General features: G+C 48.7%; 1 protein-coding gene across 3 annotated transcripts in view; it reads left to right on the top strand.

The window, feature by feature from the left end:
• Positions 1–12,445, top strand: part of Flot2 (flotillin 2) — a 23,629-nt gene extending 11,184 nt beyond the window's left edge. Inside the window, exons 2-11 of one of the 3 annotated variants that reach the window (XM_013016579.1) lie at positions 2,055–2,136; positions 7,315–7,405; positions 8,340–8,463; positions 9,026–9,144; positions 9,248–9,361; positions 9,448–9,567; positions 9,650–9,864; positions 10,251–10,434; positions 10,946–11,095; positions 11,209–12,445. In XM_013016579.1, the coding sequence (XP_012872033.1) occupies positions 2,055–2,136; positions 7,315–7,405; positions 8,340–8,463; positions 9,026–9,144; positions 9,248–9,361; positions 9,448–9,567; positions 9,650–9,864; positions 10,251–10,434; positions 10,946–11,095; positions 11,209–11,247 (1,238 nt within the window). In that variant the 3' untranslated portion in view covers positions 11,248–12,445. Of the gene's footprint in view, positions 1–2,052; positions 2,137–5,755; positions 5,847–7,314; positions 7,406–8,339; positions 8,464–9,025; positions 9,145–9,247; positions 9,362–9,447; positions 9,568–9,649; positions 9,865–10,250; positions 10,435–10,945; positions 11,096–11,208 lie in introns of those variants that run through there. The other 2 variants (XM_013016580.1, XM_013016581.1) reach the window with 2 other exon arrangements.
• The last annotated feature ends 4,883 nt before the right edge of the window (positions 12,446–17,328 follow it).

Below are 17,328 nucleotides of genomic sequence, written 5' to 3'. Positions count from 1 at the left end.
GCCTGAACTCTGGACCTGGGCGCTGTCCCTCAGCTCTTCAGCTCAAGGCTAGCACTCTACCACTTGAGCCACAGCGCCACTTCCAACTTTTTTCTTTTTGCTTATGTGGTGCTGAGGAATCGAACCCAGGGCCTCATGCATGCAAGGCAAGCGCTCTACCACTGAGTCACCTTCCCAGCCCCCGAGAAACTCTTATCTCCAATAAACCACCAGAAAACCAGAAGTGACGCTGTGGCTCAAATGGTAGAGCGCTAGCCTTGAGCTGAAGAGCTGAGGGACAGTGCCCAGGCCTACAGTCCAAGCCCCACAACCGACAAAAAAAAAAAAAAAAACTGAAATCTGAGGATTGAGGTTCAAAAGAAGTCCATGCAGACAAATCTGGGAGACTCTTACCTTTAATTAACCAGCAAAAAGCCAGTATGTGGCTCAAGTTGTAGAGCAACAGCCATGAGTGAAAAGCCAAGCCAGACTAATAGGCCTTGAGTTCAGTCCCCAATACTGGCACCAAAATAAATTAAATTCATATATTGATATGAGCCACATTTGGAGGACTCAGTCACCACCATGGCTAGTAGCTACCATACTCCACAACACAGATATAGAACATTTCCACCCCTTCAGAAATTTTCTTTAGGCAACATTCCTCCTGATGTTATCTACTAGTGTCAGCCACCTGTCAAAATGCCTGGGTTTCTGCAAGACGCATCTACCTAGTCTCCCTGACCTCAGTCTCCTCCTCCTTGTACAAAGATGTTATTCTAACCTTACCACCTCCCAGCTTAAAGTCCCTGTGGCTCCCCATCACTCACTTACTCATACACGGCTCTTCAGCCTGATAGAGGACACCATGATCTACCTTCTTCCTGCCTGGTCACCTGCCATGGGTCCTTAAAGACACTCATCCTGTTACAGAAAGCTACCTAAGCCAAGCACTGGTGGCTCAGACCTGTAATCCTAGCTACTCAGGAAGCTGAGATCTGAGGATCACAGTTCAAAGCCAGCCTGGGCAGGAAAGTCCGTGAGATTCTTATCTCCAATAAACTACTCAGAAAAAGTCAGAAGTAGCACTGTGGCTCAAGTGGTAGAGTGCTAGCCTTGAGCACAAAGAGGCTCAGGGACAGTGCCCAGGCTATGAGTTTGAGACCCAGGAATGGCAAATAAAACAAACATACCTAGACCTGTCCTGAAGCTTTCATGAAAACCCAAGGTATTTTTCCCTAAAATTCTGTTTGCTCTGATTTATCTGTTTCCTATACATATGTGTGTCCTCCAAGTGCCTCTTTTAATTTTTACTAAAACTTCATGGAAATTCAGTGATTTTGGCATTAACAGAGGAGTTTACTACAAGAATTTCAGGAATTTGGGCTGGGATGTAGCTCAGTGGCAAAGCGCTTGCCTAGCAAGTGCAACGTCCTGGGTTCGATCCCCAGTACCAAAAAAGAAAAGACAAAAAAAAAGTACAGTTAAAAAAAACCCAAACAAAAGAATTTCAGGAATTTATTTTCCTCACTTCTGGTAGAAGACATGCTGAGCATGTCTACAAACCTGGATTTGCGCTTGGCCAAATTAGCTGATTAGTTGATGCACAATTTCCAGGAACAACTTCTTTTTGAGGCCTTTTCCCTTTCTCTTCATTTCTCCAATTAGTACCACAAGTGCTCTTTGGTTTTGAGGCCTTTCTTCCCCAGTGGCTCCTACAAAGGAAGCAAAGTCAGTTTGAATGCTGTAGGAATAGAGGGCCAGCCTCACTGATATGTCTGCAGGCAGACAGGGTTTTCCACCCCTGTGTACTGATGTGTCCTCTAAAAGTACTTCCATTCCAAAGTGTTTAGTGGATATCCTTTTATGCAAACTATGTGCCTACCAAACTAGATTCTAAGTACCTTAAGGGTAGAGAGAACTTATCTCTATGTGTAATTTTAGCACCTGGCACCCAACAATTGCCATTGTCAAGTCCAAATACGTTAAGAAGCCAAAGTTACTATTAGAGGGGATCAGGGGTAGACCAAATCTAGAAACTGAACTGATCAACAGTGGTTTGCTTTGTTCCCCAGGTGGCTGTTGTGGCTCTGACTATAAACAGTACGTGTTCGGCGGCTGGGCCTGGGCCTGGTGGTGCATCTCTGACACTCAAAGGTAAGAGATCCGCTTTTACCCCACAGGCCAGCTACAGCATCTGTCATTCCACTTTCCATCTGGTAGGGGGAGATTTCTAAGGAACAGGTGAAATGAGCTGCAAGAGGCACACACATCAGGAAGACCTGTCCGTGGGCCCCTTTCTTATTGTGTGTTATTTTACCACTGGAGGTGGAATTCAGAGCCATACCATCCCAACCCTGGAAAGCAGAAGCAGGAGGATTGTGAGTTTGAGGGCAGCCTATGCTACATAGCAAGACCTGCCTCAGCAAAACAAAGAAAGCTATTCAAGCAGCCTTCATTATATACCATTTGGAGGGGGAGTACAGAGGAAAGAAAGGGCAAAAAGAGCCCATACTTTCACCTTAACCTGTGTAGGATTGGGACAATTCAGACAAGGACTAATGGCAGAGGATGAATGTACAGTCAGAAATGCTTTGTGACTACAGTGGGTTAGATACAGGGTAGGAGCATAAGGGATTGATGCTGGGCCAGGCAAAACAAGTCTGGACCTCCTAAATCAGTTTGAAAAAGAATTACTAGAGAAAGGGAGATTCTGGCTCCTCAGAGTGTCCTTCATCCAGCTTTCCCTTCTGGTGCCTTCAGAGCTCAAGGCCAGGGTAGACATGGTCTCTTTCACTGTCTTCTTGCCCTCCACAGGAGATAGGGCATGCCAGCCACCTTTTCTATTATCACCCTTTTTTTGAGTATGGAAAATGGGGCCAGGCACCTGGTAGCTCACGCCTGTAATCCTACACGCCTGTAATCTCAGAAGGCTGAGATCTGAGGATCATGGTTTGAAGTCAGTGGGGCCAGCAAGTCCTTATCTCCAGTTAATCACAGAAAAAGCTGGAAGTGGCACTGTTGCTCAGGTGGTAGAGTACTAGCCTTGAACAAAAAGGAGTTTAGAGACAGTGTCCAAGCCCAGAGTTCAAGCACTAGGACAGGGGCGGAGGGGGGGGGGGGGGAAGGTGGAGGAGAGAAGAAAAGAAAATGGGGGAGAACAAATCCTTCCAGACCAGGACCCAGGCAACCAGAACAATAGAACTTTGAAGATGTGGGCATGTTGAAGGGGGCTGGCCATTTCAAAGGGGAAGCACTAAAGATTCCACCAGAAATCCCCACCCCACCCCCATCCATCCATCCGAAAAGAAGCCCCATGTCTGCACTCAACTGTTGGTATAAGCTCTGGGAGTCTGAGGGCACCATAATGGTTAAGGGATGGGAAGCTTGTCACGACTTTTTAACACCGCTCATCTCTCCATAACCCTCTCCACTCTGTCATCTCTCCCCTCACTTTACCATGCCTGACCTGAGGGATTCTGGGGAACTCTTCTGATCCAAGGCCAAAAGTATCAGTCATCCGTAGTTGTCCCAACTTCTACTCCAGAGTCCTAGGCACATGACACACCCATTTGCTCCAGGAGACATCGCCACCTCATATATGCAGTCCCCACACAGCAGAAGACTTTATTATATTGTCTTAGTTCCACAGGGAGAGGTTTCATTGTTACATCTCCACACGTTTGCACTGTACTCCAATCAGGCTCTCCCTTTACTACTTCTATCACTGTCCCTTCCCCCTCCCTACCAAAAAATCCACAACAGATTTCATTTTCCATCTTCATAGTTGCAAATAATAGTATTCAATAGGATTCAGCCACGTTCATCCTCCCTACTAGCCCTACCCTCTTTTGCTAGTTTCCACCCACTGATAATCTATTTCTCCTGCCCCCCTCACCCCGCGGCCCACCATCTCCTTACTGATTAAAAGCTTTCATTGAGTTTCTCCATACTGCTTTCATATACTCTTGCAATGTAATACAGTTATTCACCATATACAGCAGAATATTTTTTTTCAAACACCTCGACTTTATAGCCAGGCCCAAAAGTTTGACTTGCCCAGAGACCTGTCCTGTGTGGACGCCCACTACTAAGGCAACACCACCACAGCCCTTTTCCAGGTCTCCCACTCCTTGCTCTAGGGAGCAGATCCTAGGACAGGAGGTCCAGACCTCCCTGACCCTGTTAGAAGTGGGAGCTGGGGGCCTGGTCTCTCATCCTAAGAATGAGGTAGACTTCAGGCTAAAGGTCCTTCTACTAGCCTGACTTGCTAGGCAGTCTGAGCCTACAGCCATTCCCCTCTTGTTTACTTTTTGGCTGGTAGTCCTACCCCAGCCCATAGCTTACTTGGTGAATAGCTCCATAGGCTGAGGTCTTTATTTCCTTAGGCTAGCAGGAGCCTGTCAGGTCAGACTAGAGACTTTTAACTTAGTTTCCACACTTAGCCTCCCTTTGGAGGAACTTTCCACAGCCATCCTGTATGTCACCTACTTGTAGTGTCAACCATTCTTCCCCCAGGCTCAGTGAAGTCCCTCCTGCTACATCCTGTCCTGTACTGTCCTGAGACCCTGATGTGGGCAGCTCCCTCTCCCTTCCACCTCTGGTATCTCAACTGCAGCCTCCCTCCCTCCCTTGTTCCCTCCCCTGTTCCTTCCCCTGTTCCTTGCCTTCCTCCAGCTTTTTCCAGAATAGAGAGTTTCGTAGGCTCCTAGCTGAGTAAGGTCAAGAGTCCTCTCAGGAGCTAGGAATGTAGCTCAGTGGTAGAGCTCTTACCTAGCAAGACCCTGGATTCAATACCTAGCACTGAAAGAAAAAAAAAATCTCGGGCCCAAGGGTACTAGTGTTAGGAGCTTGAATGAAGGCAGCCTTTGCATGTCTGCATGACGAGCACCCAGCAAGAAGCCCATTTAAGGGTTAAGATGGGGACTCCATGTTGCCTACTGCTTCTAATCTCTACCCCGTCCACCTGCTTCTCTCCTTCAGCCTCTGTCTTCCCTTCCTTCTTTGGGTTTAAGGAACCTTTCCACACTATCCACAGCCTGCTGTGCCTGGACCACCACTCTAAACATGCACACTCACAGCTGGGGTGGGCCAAGTAGCTTAGAGGCACCTAGTTTTCTTTGCCAATAACCATGCTCATGCCCCAGTTTGGAAATACCAAAGCAAAACGCTCCATTATCTTTTATTGGTCCCTGTGAATATTCTGGCAGGAGCATATTTTCTCCCCCAGCCTTCGTTAGCCATATTACAAACATCCAGAATTTTCTTTGGGCTTTTCTGGACATAAATTGCCTTCTTAGTGATGTGTATCCTTTTGAGTTCATGCCCCAAGCAAGATTCAGTATTTGCTGTGGCTCATTAATTCCAAGGATGGCCACCTCCTTCCAGTTTCTAGAAACACAGGTTTTCCTGTGTTAGGAGGGTAGAGCTAAGTCTACATTTCCTAGATTGTGGCAGGAATCTCCTGAGCAATGAGGTGGTGAGCAACTTGGCTGCCCTAAGCACTGACCTTTCACTCCTCAGCTTGTGGCCCCAGAGGGGACTATATAGAAGAGACCCAAAGTCTCAGGCCAGCAAGGGGGTGCCTGTTGCAGCTCTCCTACAGCCTTAGGCTAAGCTGGCGGGGATGGGACCTGAAGTGTTGAGTAAGATCTACCTCCACCTTGCCCCCATTTACCAAGCATCAGTGCTTATCTAGTAACTACTATGTGTGTTTGCTGTGTCCCCTCCTACCCTTCCTGTCCCTACCTCTCCCTACTCCCTGGCTGCTCCTCAGACTGTCTCTGGAGGTTATGACCATCCTGTGTCGCTGTGAGAATATTGAGACGTCGGAGGGGGTCCCGCTATTCGTAACAGGGGTTGCACAGGTAATAACCCACCTGTTTCCTCCTCTGTGTCTAACCTTCTCTCTTCCTGCCCTGCGGGGCCTGGCAGGCAGAAGCTGAATGGCCTTTCTACCTCCCTCCCCTCTGTTCCCATCTCTGCTGCTCTAGATGCCAGGGTAGCTGGACCCCAGTAGATCCCCAGGGCCCTAACCCTTGCCCATGGGCTGCAATGGGAAAAGAACAAGGGATACTGGAAGCTAAGTCCAAGTCGGCCAGTGGGTGTCCTTGGATACCAGGCTTCATTACCATGCAGCCATAGCTGGTAAGATCTGCTTTGTCTAGATTGTTAAGCAACTCCCAAGTGCTTCGTAATATGCAGGCTCTCATCTTCATTGAGTTCTTTGCCAGCTCTCTATTGAACATTTGCTTGGTTTTAGGCACTGGGAATATAGCAATGAATACCCCAAAACCCATGCCTCCTCAGAGCCTGTAGCTGTTGGGTCCACAGGCTGGAAAGGAACCTAAACTGTATCTTGCACTTCCCCTTCTTTGGCATCGAGTTGATCTTCAACCTTCTAAGTCAAAATCCAGCACCACTACCCCCTTCCTCACACATCCTGCCAGCTCTAGTTGGGAAGGTCCCCATCCTTATCTCATCAGCCCTTGTAGTATGGTGGGAAGTCAGGTTCAGTGCAGAGGTCTGAGAAGAAACTTAGAACACCTTATATGGCATAGGTAGGGTCCAGGCCTCCCTCAATATCCTTTAGAAGCAGATCTCAGGCTTCTAAGCCCACTACTATCCTTGAGACATTTCCCAAGTCCAGGTCCCTTTTAAGTTAGAGAATGTGGCCCTTAGGGAGTCGGATTACCTGGGCACACAGCTCTTTTTAGGATTAAGTGTACAACTAGCCTACATTCCCCATGTGCCATGCCTGAGTCCAATAGCAGAAGCCAGGCTTCAAGTCATAATCTGTGGCCAGGTAAAGGGATCAGACAGTGAGTGATTGATTACTTGGCAAGGTGCAGGAGCGGATCACTTCCATCTTTGCCCAGCAGTGGGCAGACTGCCAGCATACCCACTTTTGCAGATTCAGCTTTTGAGCAACCCTGTCAGACATTCAGGGGGCTGAGTTAGACCCAAGAAATAACTAACATCCCCCCACCCCCTGTGGCCTCCATAGTACCGCTTGGAGTACCAGTACTGGTTCCACCTGACCCCATCAATCCCACCACAGCAACTTCTTTCCCACTTCCTAGTCCTCACAATTTAAGCAGGTAACCTGAGCAGAGAACATGTATCACACATGTAGCCCACTTATTCTACTTCCCCAGAGCTTCCTGCACCCACTCTTGCCTCTCATCTACCTCACACACTGCCAGCTACACATCCCTGGAGACTCCTTACAGGACCCTGGGCCTGTTCCACCTGGAGCAGTGAGGTACTAGACTCTTCCCATCCCCCAGGCCCTGGGCCCCCAGACCCATGCCCCTGTTTTGCATTTCTTGGCAGGATTTCCTTAGAGATTATGACGTTGCAGCCCCGCTGCGAGGACGTAGAGACGGCCGAGGGGGTAGCTTTAACTGTGACGGGTGTCGCCCAGGTATAGTAACTCAGAAGCCCCACGCATGTCCATTGAGGTGTTTCATCCCTATGCTGGTGTTTGGGGGGAGGAGGAGAGGATAGCAGCCAGGGGCAATCTTTATCTAGGGCCCTTCCATCCCCCCAACAAGAGGGTCATCATCACTGGAACATACCGTTGGTCCCTTTGGCCACTCAAGGACTAACAGCTACTCCTTCTCTCTTCAGCAGCCCTTGCAGGACAGAACCAGTGCTGAGGGCTCCTGTCTCACTAACCCATCCCCATTCTTTGCAGGTACTGGACATGCCAGGCCCCAGAGTTCAGGCCTCCCCTCTTCCCTGGGCAGGGGATGGGATGGATGACCCAAAGGGAAAGGCCCTGTAAGGCAGAGGAGCTCTGAGCTCTGAGAGTCCAGCTCAGAGCCTGGGAAGGGATATTGTGTCCTAATCTACCCTCAACTTCACAGGGCAGTGAGATTCAAACACATTACAGGCCTTTGGTGAGCAAGTAGCTCACCAAGAAGCAGTTGCACCATCATATACACCCTTGGACCTTTCTCCTGCCCTGTCTAGGCTCTTTCCAAATCCATTCGTCTGTCTGTGTCCCTATTGTTCATTCTCCTTTTCATCCTCTCTGCCCCTCCGCCTGAGAGTCTCCCACATGTGGGTAGGCTGAAGAGGAGGATTGGCTAGTAAGGGATCCGGGCTAGAGGGGTGGGAAGACAAATCCCAAATGCATGGAGAGAGACTGGGCTAGGGACTGGGGTCACCAGTGAAGACAGATACTGCAGTATTCCCACTAGGGGCATGAGTCACTCCAGCCCCTTTTATTGCCCCAAGGCCTCCAGGTTTGCCAAAAGAGGGAAGGGCCTTAGCCACCAGCCTCAGCACCTCTGGGTCTGGGGCCTCCATCAGCCTTCTCCAGCCTCACTCAGGCACTTCTGTGATCCTGGCAGGTGAAGATCATGACAGAGAAGGAGCTCTTGGCCGTGGCTTGCGAGCAGTTTTTGGGCAAGAATGTTCAGGATATCAAGAATGTCGTCCTTCAGACACTTGAGGGACATCTGCGCTCCATCCTTGGTGAGACCCTGCCCAGCTTCACATGGTCCCCAGATTGACTGGATGCTCATGCAGGCTGGCTGGACAAAGGGGCTGTCCTACTGAAGTTTGAGATGGACTGAGGACTTGGCACTTAAGAGACTCTAGATTTAATTTCTAGGGGGAAAAGTCTCTAGTGGGGCTGGGAAAGTGGCTCAGTGGTAGAGCGCTTGCCTTGCATGCATGAGGCCCTGGGCTCAATTCCTCAGCACCACATAAGCAGAAAAAACTGCAAATGGTGCTGTGGTTCAAGTGGGTAGAGCACTTGCCTTGAGCTGAAGAGCTGAGGGACAGCACCCAGGCCCAGAGTTCAGGCCCCACCACCGACAAAAAAAAAAGTGTCCAGGTAACTTTAGTACTTCTGTGAAGGAATGGACAGTGTGGAAGAGGGATGCTAATGGAACAGTCTGCTCAGACCCCTCAGCCAGCCTGGACTGCAGAAGGAGAAATCCCAGGAAGACCCAGCTCACCCTGTGTGTACATAGACTTCTATTCAAATACTGCCTCCCTTTCCCAAGTTGATCCATGATTTCTCCACCCCCAGGGACCCTAACTGTGGAACAGATTTATCAGGACCGAGACCAGTTTGCCAAGCTGGTGAGGGAAGTGGCAGCTCCTGATGTTGGCCGCATGGGCATTGAAATCCTCAGTTTCACCATCAAGGTGATGTGTGATAGGAATGTTAGACTCACAGCATGAGGGCAGGTAGGAGGGCACCTTTCTGCCCATGGCTGCCCCTGAGGTGACTTCCTTCTTCCCACCCCAGGATGTGTATGACAAAGTGGATTATCTAAGCTCCCTGGGCAAAACACAGACTGCTGTGGTGCAGAGAGATGCAGACATTGGTGTGGCTGAAGCCGAACGGGATGCAGGCATCCGGGTACATGGAGTTGTCTTTGGGAGCTTGGGAGCCATGGGATCATAGTCCATCAGATGATCCTTAACACCTGTCCCTCCCACCCCCAGGAAGCTGAGTGCAAGAAGGAGATGTTGGATGTGAAGTTCATGGCAGACACCAAGATCGCTGACTCCAAGCGAGCCTTTGAGCTACAAAAATCAGCCTTCAGTGAGGAGGTCAACATCAAGGTGAGAAACCAGGGCACCCCCAGCAGAGAGCTCAGGGCTTAGGACTTGGCCAGCCTCTAACAAACTGACTCTTCTGCCACAGACCGCTGAGGCCCAGTTAGCCTATGAGTTGCAAGGAGCTCGGGAACAGCAGAAGATCCGGCAGGAAGAAATTGAGATTGAAGTTGTGCAGCGCAAGAAGCAGATAGCTGTGGAAGCACAGGAGATCCTGCGCACCGACAAGGAACTCATTGCCACAGTGCACCGCCCTGCCGAGGCTGAAGCTCACCGCATCCAGCAGATCGCTGAGGGTGAAAAGTAAGGCTCTTTGTCAGGCTTAATCAGGGGACTTAGCACCGAACTTTCCTCTCCACAGCTTAGACGCTGCTTTCCCCTGGCTCTGCCCCTTACTGCAAAGCAATATAAGCCCACTTTCCCTACATTGGAATCTTGTCAAGAAGACTAAGTAAAGGAGACTGGAGTTCCTAAGATAGTACTGGCATAGAGGGCTATTTCTGGTTAGTCTCCTCTGCTACTTGGAGTAGTAGAGCTGGTAGTCTCTCCCTGGCCATAGCCAGGCCAGGGCCCCCCATTTAAATGTTTCTCACCCCTGACAGCCACCAGAACAGAGGGCTGAAGAGTTTGTTGGCATCCGGATAAGGCTTGTCCCCTCCAACTGATCTATCTGGCCTGGGCTCCTTCAGGGTGAAGCAAGTCCTCTTGGCACAAGCAGAGGCTGAGAAGATTCGAAAAATCGGGGAGGCAGAAGCAGCAGTCATTGAGGCAATGGGAAAGGCAGAGGCTGAGCGGATGAAGCTCAAGGCTGAGGCCTACCAGAAATATGGGGACGCGGCCAAGATGGCCTTGGTACTAGAGGCCTTACCACAGGTAAGGCCATACTCCAGCCTGATGCCCAAAGTTTAGTTTTTTGGTTTTTGTTTTTCCAGTCCTGGGGCTTGAACTCAGGGCCTGGGCACTGTCCCTGAGCTTCTTTTGCTCAAAGGACAGCACTCTACCACTTGAACCATAGCACCACTTCTGGCTTTTTCTGTGTATGTGGTACTGAGGAATCAAACCCAGGGCTTCATGCATGCTAGGCAAGCACTCCACCACTACATCACATTCCCAGCCCTGGGTCTTCTCTTTTGAGGAGACTGGCAGAGCAAATTCCAGAACTTCTCTGGGCCTACTCAGTAACAGGCAGCTGGAAGGATTACATGAGCAAAGTACTCAGCAATGGGGCAGGGACCCTTCAACAAAATCAACCTTTGGCCCAGAGATTTTTTTTTTTCTACACACTATCCAGGCTGCTTTGGATTTGGGTGACTTGGAGAAGGGAGAGAGAGGCACTGGGCAGAAGGAGTCAAGTCATTAACCACACTCTTCCCTCTCCACCTAGATTGCTGCCAAAGTTGCCGCACCGCTGACCAAAGTTGATGAGATTGTGGTCCTCAGTGGGGACAACAGCAAAGTGACATCAGAAGTGAACCGGCTGCTGGCAGAGCTGCCCGCCTCTGTGCATGCCCTCACTGGTGTAGACCTCTCAAAGGTGTGTACCTACCTGGCTGGGGTGGGGATGCGTGGACAGCCCATTGGACTGACCCAATCAGTGGGGTCCATGGCCCCACAGCCAAGCCCTCATGGCATCTCCCATCCTTACAGATACCCCTGATCAAGAATGCCACCGGTGCACAGGTGTGAGGCTTCTGCACACCCAGGCCCTTCAGCAGCTGCCCACCCTTTTCTCCAGCACCTGTTTTAATACCACAGGGACAACGGCAACGTTACTGACTCTGGTGCCTTATTTTATAGGGACCAGAAGTGCTGCGTGTTCAGGCCATCTCTGTCTGCCTTCCCTTCTCTCCTGTCTGTCTGTCTCCCCTCTTCTCCTCCAGACACTCTCACTGCCACCTTCATCTACTTCATGCCTTCTACTCTCATGTCCCTACGTGTCGCTTCCTCTCAGTGTTTCTCCTTCTCCTTCTCCCCTACACATATTACATAGTTTAAGCTAAAGATAAAACCACTGTCTGTCTGTGGGGAGTGGCTCTACAGCTCCTCAGAATCCTGGTGCCTTGAAGTTTTTCATGTATCCATGTATTTATTCTCCCTACAGCCCTGCCTGGCCAGAGCTCAGCATGGGTGCAGGGGTTCTGGGTAGAAGGCCCTTCTCTTGGCCTGGTCTTCCCAACCCTAACCTCCCTCCTGTCCCTGGAGGCCTGAGTAGCCATGGCCTGCAGGGCCTTGGGCCATTGCCCTTTACTTCATCCCTCCCAAAGCCTAGACTTCTTACCCTGTCCTTCGCTCCCTTACCATTGAGGCACAGAAGCAAGGCTTCCTGTCTATAGCAGCTCCCTCCGTTTACTACTGCCTTAGGAGGCCTTGCCTGTGCTCAGGGAAGTCCCTTCGTTGGCATTGCCCTGCAAGGTGGGTAGGATCTTGCTCCTAAATATCCTAAGCCTTTCTGAGGTCAGGGTCTAGCCCTGTTGGGGACAGGAAAGTGTGTAGACCCTCTTCCTGCTAAGTACTGTGCTATCTTGGGCATGAGACTCTTCCAGTTGGCAGGACTGTGCCAACCCTGTATAGAATCAAGTGCCGTAGAATGGCTAAACCCCATTTTCCTTGTGCCATCTTTCTTCCTGGCCAGAGTTATGGGGTTCGAGCCATGGGAAGCATTTCAAGCTTCTGTCTTCAGTACCAATAGGGGCACCAGAGCCCAGAGCCCAAATATCCTAGCAGGGGTACTATGGACATCCCACAGTCTCAGTTCCCACCCCTGGCCCTGCCCCAGCCTGTGTAGCTGTTCTGCATGTGGATGCTGCATGTTTGGTCTGGGGCTTGGATGTTGCACTGCCCCACTGCCTGTCCCCTCTAGGAAAATAAAGATCTCTTATGCCTAGCCCCTGAGTTGTGTATTCTCTGAGGGGAGAATCTGGGAACCAAGTAGGTTCTCCACCCCATTCACCACTGTCAGCATCAAGGGGCTGCTCTTAGCTGTTCTTCCTTATAATAGCCACTGGGGGGCACCAGCATACTGACCTTGCCCTAGGAACAGCAAGCCTTGACCTTGGCACTGAGGCCAGACTTGAAACCTGGCAGAGGACTACTGGCCTTTTTTTTTTTTTTGATGGGTCATGGGGCTTGCACTCAGCTTGGGCGCTGTCCCTGCACTCTTCAGCTCAAGGTGAGCGCTCTACCTCTTGAGCCACAGAGCCACTTCTGGTTTTCTAGTGACTTATTGGAAATCAGAGTCTCACGAACTTTTCTGCCCATGCTGGCTTTGAACCATGATCCTCAGATCTCAGCCACCTGAGTAGGATTACAGGCGTGAGCCACCGGCACCCGGCATCTGTATGGTATTTTTACAATAAAAAATATTAAAAAATAAAAGAAATAAAAGAAATGGATGGGCTGGGGAGGTGATTCAGTGGTAGAGCACTTACTTGCCTTGCATGCATGAGGCCCTGGGTTCGATTCCTCAGCACCACATAAGCAAAAAAAGAAAAAAAGCCAGGGGCTGGGAAGGTGGCTCAGTGGTAGAATGCTTGCCTTGCATGCATGAGGCCCTGGGTTCGGTTCCTCAGCACCACATAAGCAGAAAAGGTTGGAAGTGGCGCTGTGGCTCAAGTGGTAGAGCTCTAGCCTTGAGCTGAAGAACTTAGGGACAGCGCCCAGACCCAGAGTTCAGGCCCCACGACCAGCAAAAAAAAAGAAAAACAAGAAAAAAGCCAGAAGTGGTGCTGTAGCTCAAGTGGTAGAGCGCTAGCCTTGAGCTGAAGAGCTGAGGGACAGTGCCCATGCCCAGAGTTCAGGCCCCATGACCAGACCCAAAAAAAAAAAAAAGAAAGAAAGAAAGAAATGGAGCCCACCTCTTAGACATAAGAACATGAATTTTGAAGACAAGACACTTGGATTTCATCTCTTAGTTATTGTGTTATCTTGGGTAACTTCCTCTTCCTGAGCCTCAATATTCTTATCCATCTTATGAATGTATATATCTATATAGCTATTTTTGCTGTGCTGGGGATCAAATCCAAGGCCTTGCTATACTAGGCAAGTGCTCTGCCACCAAACTACATCCACAGTCTTTGGTTTTTGTTTTGGGGTGGTATTGGGATTTGAACTCAGTGGCTCACTTTTGGTAGCAAAGCACTCATGCTAAGCCATGCTTCTGCCCCTAGTCCTTTGTTTTCTTTTTTTTTTTTTGGGGGGGGGCGGTCGTGGGGCCTGAACTCTGGGCATGGGCACTGTCCTTCAGCTCAAGGCTAGCACTCTACCACTTGAGCCACAGCGCCACTTCCGGCTTTTTTCTTTTTGCTTATGTGGTGCTGAGGAATCGAACCCAGGACCTCATGCATGCAAGGCAAGCACTCTACCACTGAGCCACTTTCCCAGCCCCTAGTCCTTTGTTTTCTGAGTCAGAGCTTTACAGTCCTATTGGGATCACAGGCATGTACTACCATGCCCAGCTGTGTGTTTGCACACACAGACACATACACAAGTGTGAACAGGCACTTTACCACTGGAGCTACATCTCCACCCCCTATTTTACAAATGCACCAGTTATTTTAGAGGCTAAGAAAACTTAACTAAACAAGTTAGATACTAACTTTTAGAGCTTACATTCAAGTAGAAACAATGCAAAAAAATTCAGTATATCATATGTTAAAAAATTGTAGGTTGTAAGGAAGAAAGTAAAACAAGGAAAGGAAGAGGAATTTGGGGAGGATGCTAGGACTTTTAGGTGTTCCAAAAGAATGTGGCTGAGAAGGTAACAGAGAGGAAAACCAAAGAATGAGCCATGCAAACTCTGGAATAATGAGCTTTCCATCCAACCCATGGCTCAATCAAAGAATAGTAAGGTCAGTCTGGGAATATGGCTTAGTCGTAGAGTGCTTGCCTAGCATATGTGAGGCCCTGGGTTTGATTCCTCAGCACCACATTAGCAGAAAAAACCAGAAGTGGCACTGTGGTTCAAATGGTAGAGAGCTGGCCTTGAGCTGAAGAGCTGAGGGACAGTGCCCAGGCCCATGACTAAAACACACACACACACACCAAGCCACACACACACACACCAAGCCAGGCACCGGTGGCTCAAGCCTGTAATCCTAACTCCTCAGGAGGCTGAGATCTGAGGATCACGGTTCAAAGCCAGCCTGGACAAGAAAGTTTCTGAGACTTTTTTTTTTTTTGTCAGTCATGGGGCTTGAACTCTGGGCCTGGGCACTGTCCCTGCACTCTTCAGCTCAAGGTGAGCGCTCTACCTCTTGAGCCACAGCACCACTTCTGGTTTTCTAGTGGCTTATTGGAGACCAGAGTCTCACGGACTTTGCCCGTGCTGGCTTTGAACCATGATCCTCAGATCTCAGCCTCCAGAGTAGCTAGGATTACAGGCATGAGCCACCAGCATCCGGCTCCTGGTGGCTAATTGGAAATAAGAGTCTTACAGGACTTTCTTGCCTGGGGTTGGCTTTAAACCTTGATCCTCAGATCTCAGCCTCCTGAGTAGCTAGGATTACAGGTGAGACCCACCCGCACCTAGCTCTGTGAGACTCTTATCTCCAATTAACTAGCAAATAGCTAAAAACGGAGGTAGGACTTAAGTGGTAGAGCACCATCCTAAAGTGAAAAAGCTAAGTAAGACCTCAAAGTCCTGAGTTCAAGCCCACTCCCAGCATGCATGCATACACACACACAGGTTATATTGGAGGAAATGAGCAAAGTATACAAAGGATCTCTTCAATCTTGCTATGTAGCCCATGATGACCTAGAATATTCTATACTGTCTCAGTGTTCCTAGTGCTGGGATTATAGACATGAGCAACCACCTCCTGCTTTAGGAGTCTTGCAATTATAATTTGTAAGAATTATATGATACTTATCATTATTACAATAATGATTTATTTATTCTGTAGCATATAAACCTACAATTATTTTAAAATATGGGAATGTCACTTACTGGTAGACTGCTTGCTTAGCATGCTTGAGGCCCTTAGTTTGATCTACAGCACTCTAAAAATAGATAAATAAAAATTAACTAATTAGAAAAAAATTGACCCAAGCCAGGCCCCAATGGCTATTGCCTGTTATCCTATTTAGGAGGCTGAAATCTAAGGATCGCAGTTCATAACCAGCCCTGGTAGGAAAGTCTGTGAGAGTGAGACTCTTAATTCCAATTAACAACCAGAAGTGACTCAAATGGTACAGGGCTAGCCTTGACCACAAAAAAAAAAAAAAAAGCCAGCACCAGTGGCTTATACCTGTAATCCTAGCTACTCAGGAGGCTGAGATCTGAGGATCACAGTTCAATACCAGCCTGGGCAGGAAAGTCCATGAGACTCTTACCTCCAATAAACCACCAGAAAACCAGAAGTGGCTCTGTGGCTTAAATGGTAGAGTGCTCACCTTGAGCTAAAGAGCTGAGGGACAGTACCCAAGTCCAGAGTTCAAGGCACAACCAAAAACAACAACAACAAAAAAATGCTCAGGTACAGTGCCCAGGCCCTGAGTTCAAGCCCCAGGACCAGCAACACACACCCTAAACAAAAAAGTTTGAATGAAGACACACATAGACTCCTTAAGAGGAAGGCAAAGGCATGCTTTAGCATACTGGAAAGAAATACCTGCAATATAGATGTCTGGGGTGAAACTAGCATTGATAATTTATTTTGCCAACAATAAGCTAAAAAAGCAACCCTGGAGAAAAAAATAGATAAATGATAGTTTAGGCATTACACAGAGTGTTCAGTAGATACATAAAAATGTGTGCTGCAGATTGCACTTTCCAAACAGAGTGGCAACAATATCTCCTATCCCATATGTTCCTCTCACAGTATGACTTTGATATCTGTCTAATTAGAGGTAGAACCTACGCCTTCTTCCTTTGAAACTGGGTGGGCATTTGTGACTATTCAGATCAATAATGCATGGCAAAAGTGATACTCTTGGACTTTCAAGGCTGGATCATAAAAGCAGTCTGGGTTTCTGCTTTATTTATTTGTGAGACTCTTATCTCCAATTAACCACCAAAAAGCTGGAAATGGAGTTCAAGAAGTAGAGTGCTAGTCTTGAGCACAAAAACTCAGGGACTGTGCCCAGGCCTTGAGTTCAAGCCCCAGGACTGGCACAAAGAAAAAAGAAAAGAGTGGGGAGGGGAGATGGGAAGGGGAAACAAAGGAGGAGGCAAGAAAAAGGAAAAGAGGGGCTGGGAAGGTGGCTTAGTGGTAGAGTGCTTGCCTCCCATGCATGAGGCCCTGGGTTCAATTCCTCAGCACCACATAAGCAGAAAAAGCCAGAAGTGGCACTGTGGCTCAAGTGGCAGAGTGCTAGCCTTGAGTTGAAGAGCTGAGGAACAGCACCTAGGCCCAGAGATCAGGCCCCACGACCGACAAAAAAAAAAAAAGGAAAGAAAGAAAAGAAAAAGGAAAAGAAAGCAAGGAAGAGAGGGAGGGAAATAGGGAAGGAAGAAAATAAAGGAAGAAAGGAGAATAAAAAATAAAGACAGGGGAAAGGAAGAAGGGAGAGAGGGAAAGAAAAAGACCCCCTAAGCCAGGATTGCCCAGCCAAAGTCCTAAAGTCCACATCTCTGAAACTGTAAGAGAAAAGAACTGTTCATAGTTTAAGGATTGTGATCAAAGCTCAGTGCTTGCCTACCATGTGCAAGGCCTAAGTTCATGCTCAGGGGAGTGGTGCTAGAAAAGTGGCAATATCAAGTATAAGTGAAGGTATGAAGCTACTGGAACATAATATGTTGCTGGTAGAAATGTACCGGGCAGGTGCTGG

The sequence above is a fragment of the Dipodomys ordii genome, unplaced genomic scaffold (genome assembly GCF_000151885.1).
Source record: "Dipodomys ordii isolate 6190 unplaced genomic scaffold, Dord_2.0 Scaffold31, whole genome shotgun sequence".
Classification (NCBI taxonomy): Eukaryota; Metazoa; Chordata; class Mammalia; order Rodentia; family Heteromyidae; genus Dipodomys; species Dipodomys ordii.
Note: the sequence above shows the minus strand (reverse complement) of the source record. Positions and strands in the feature narration are given on the sequence as shown.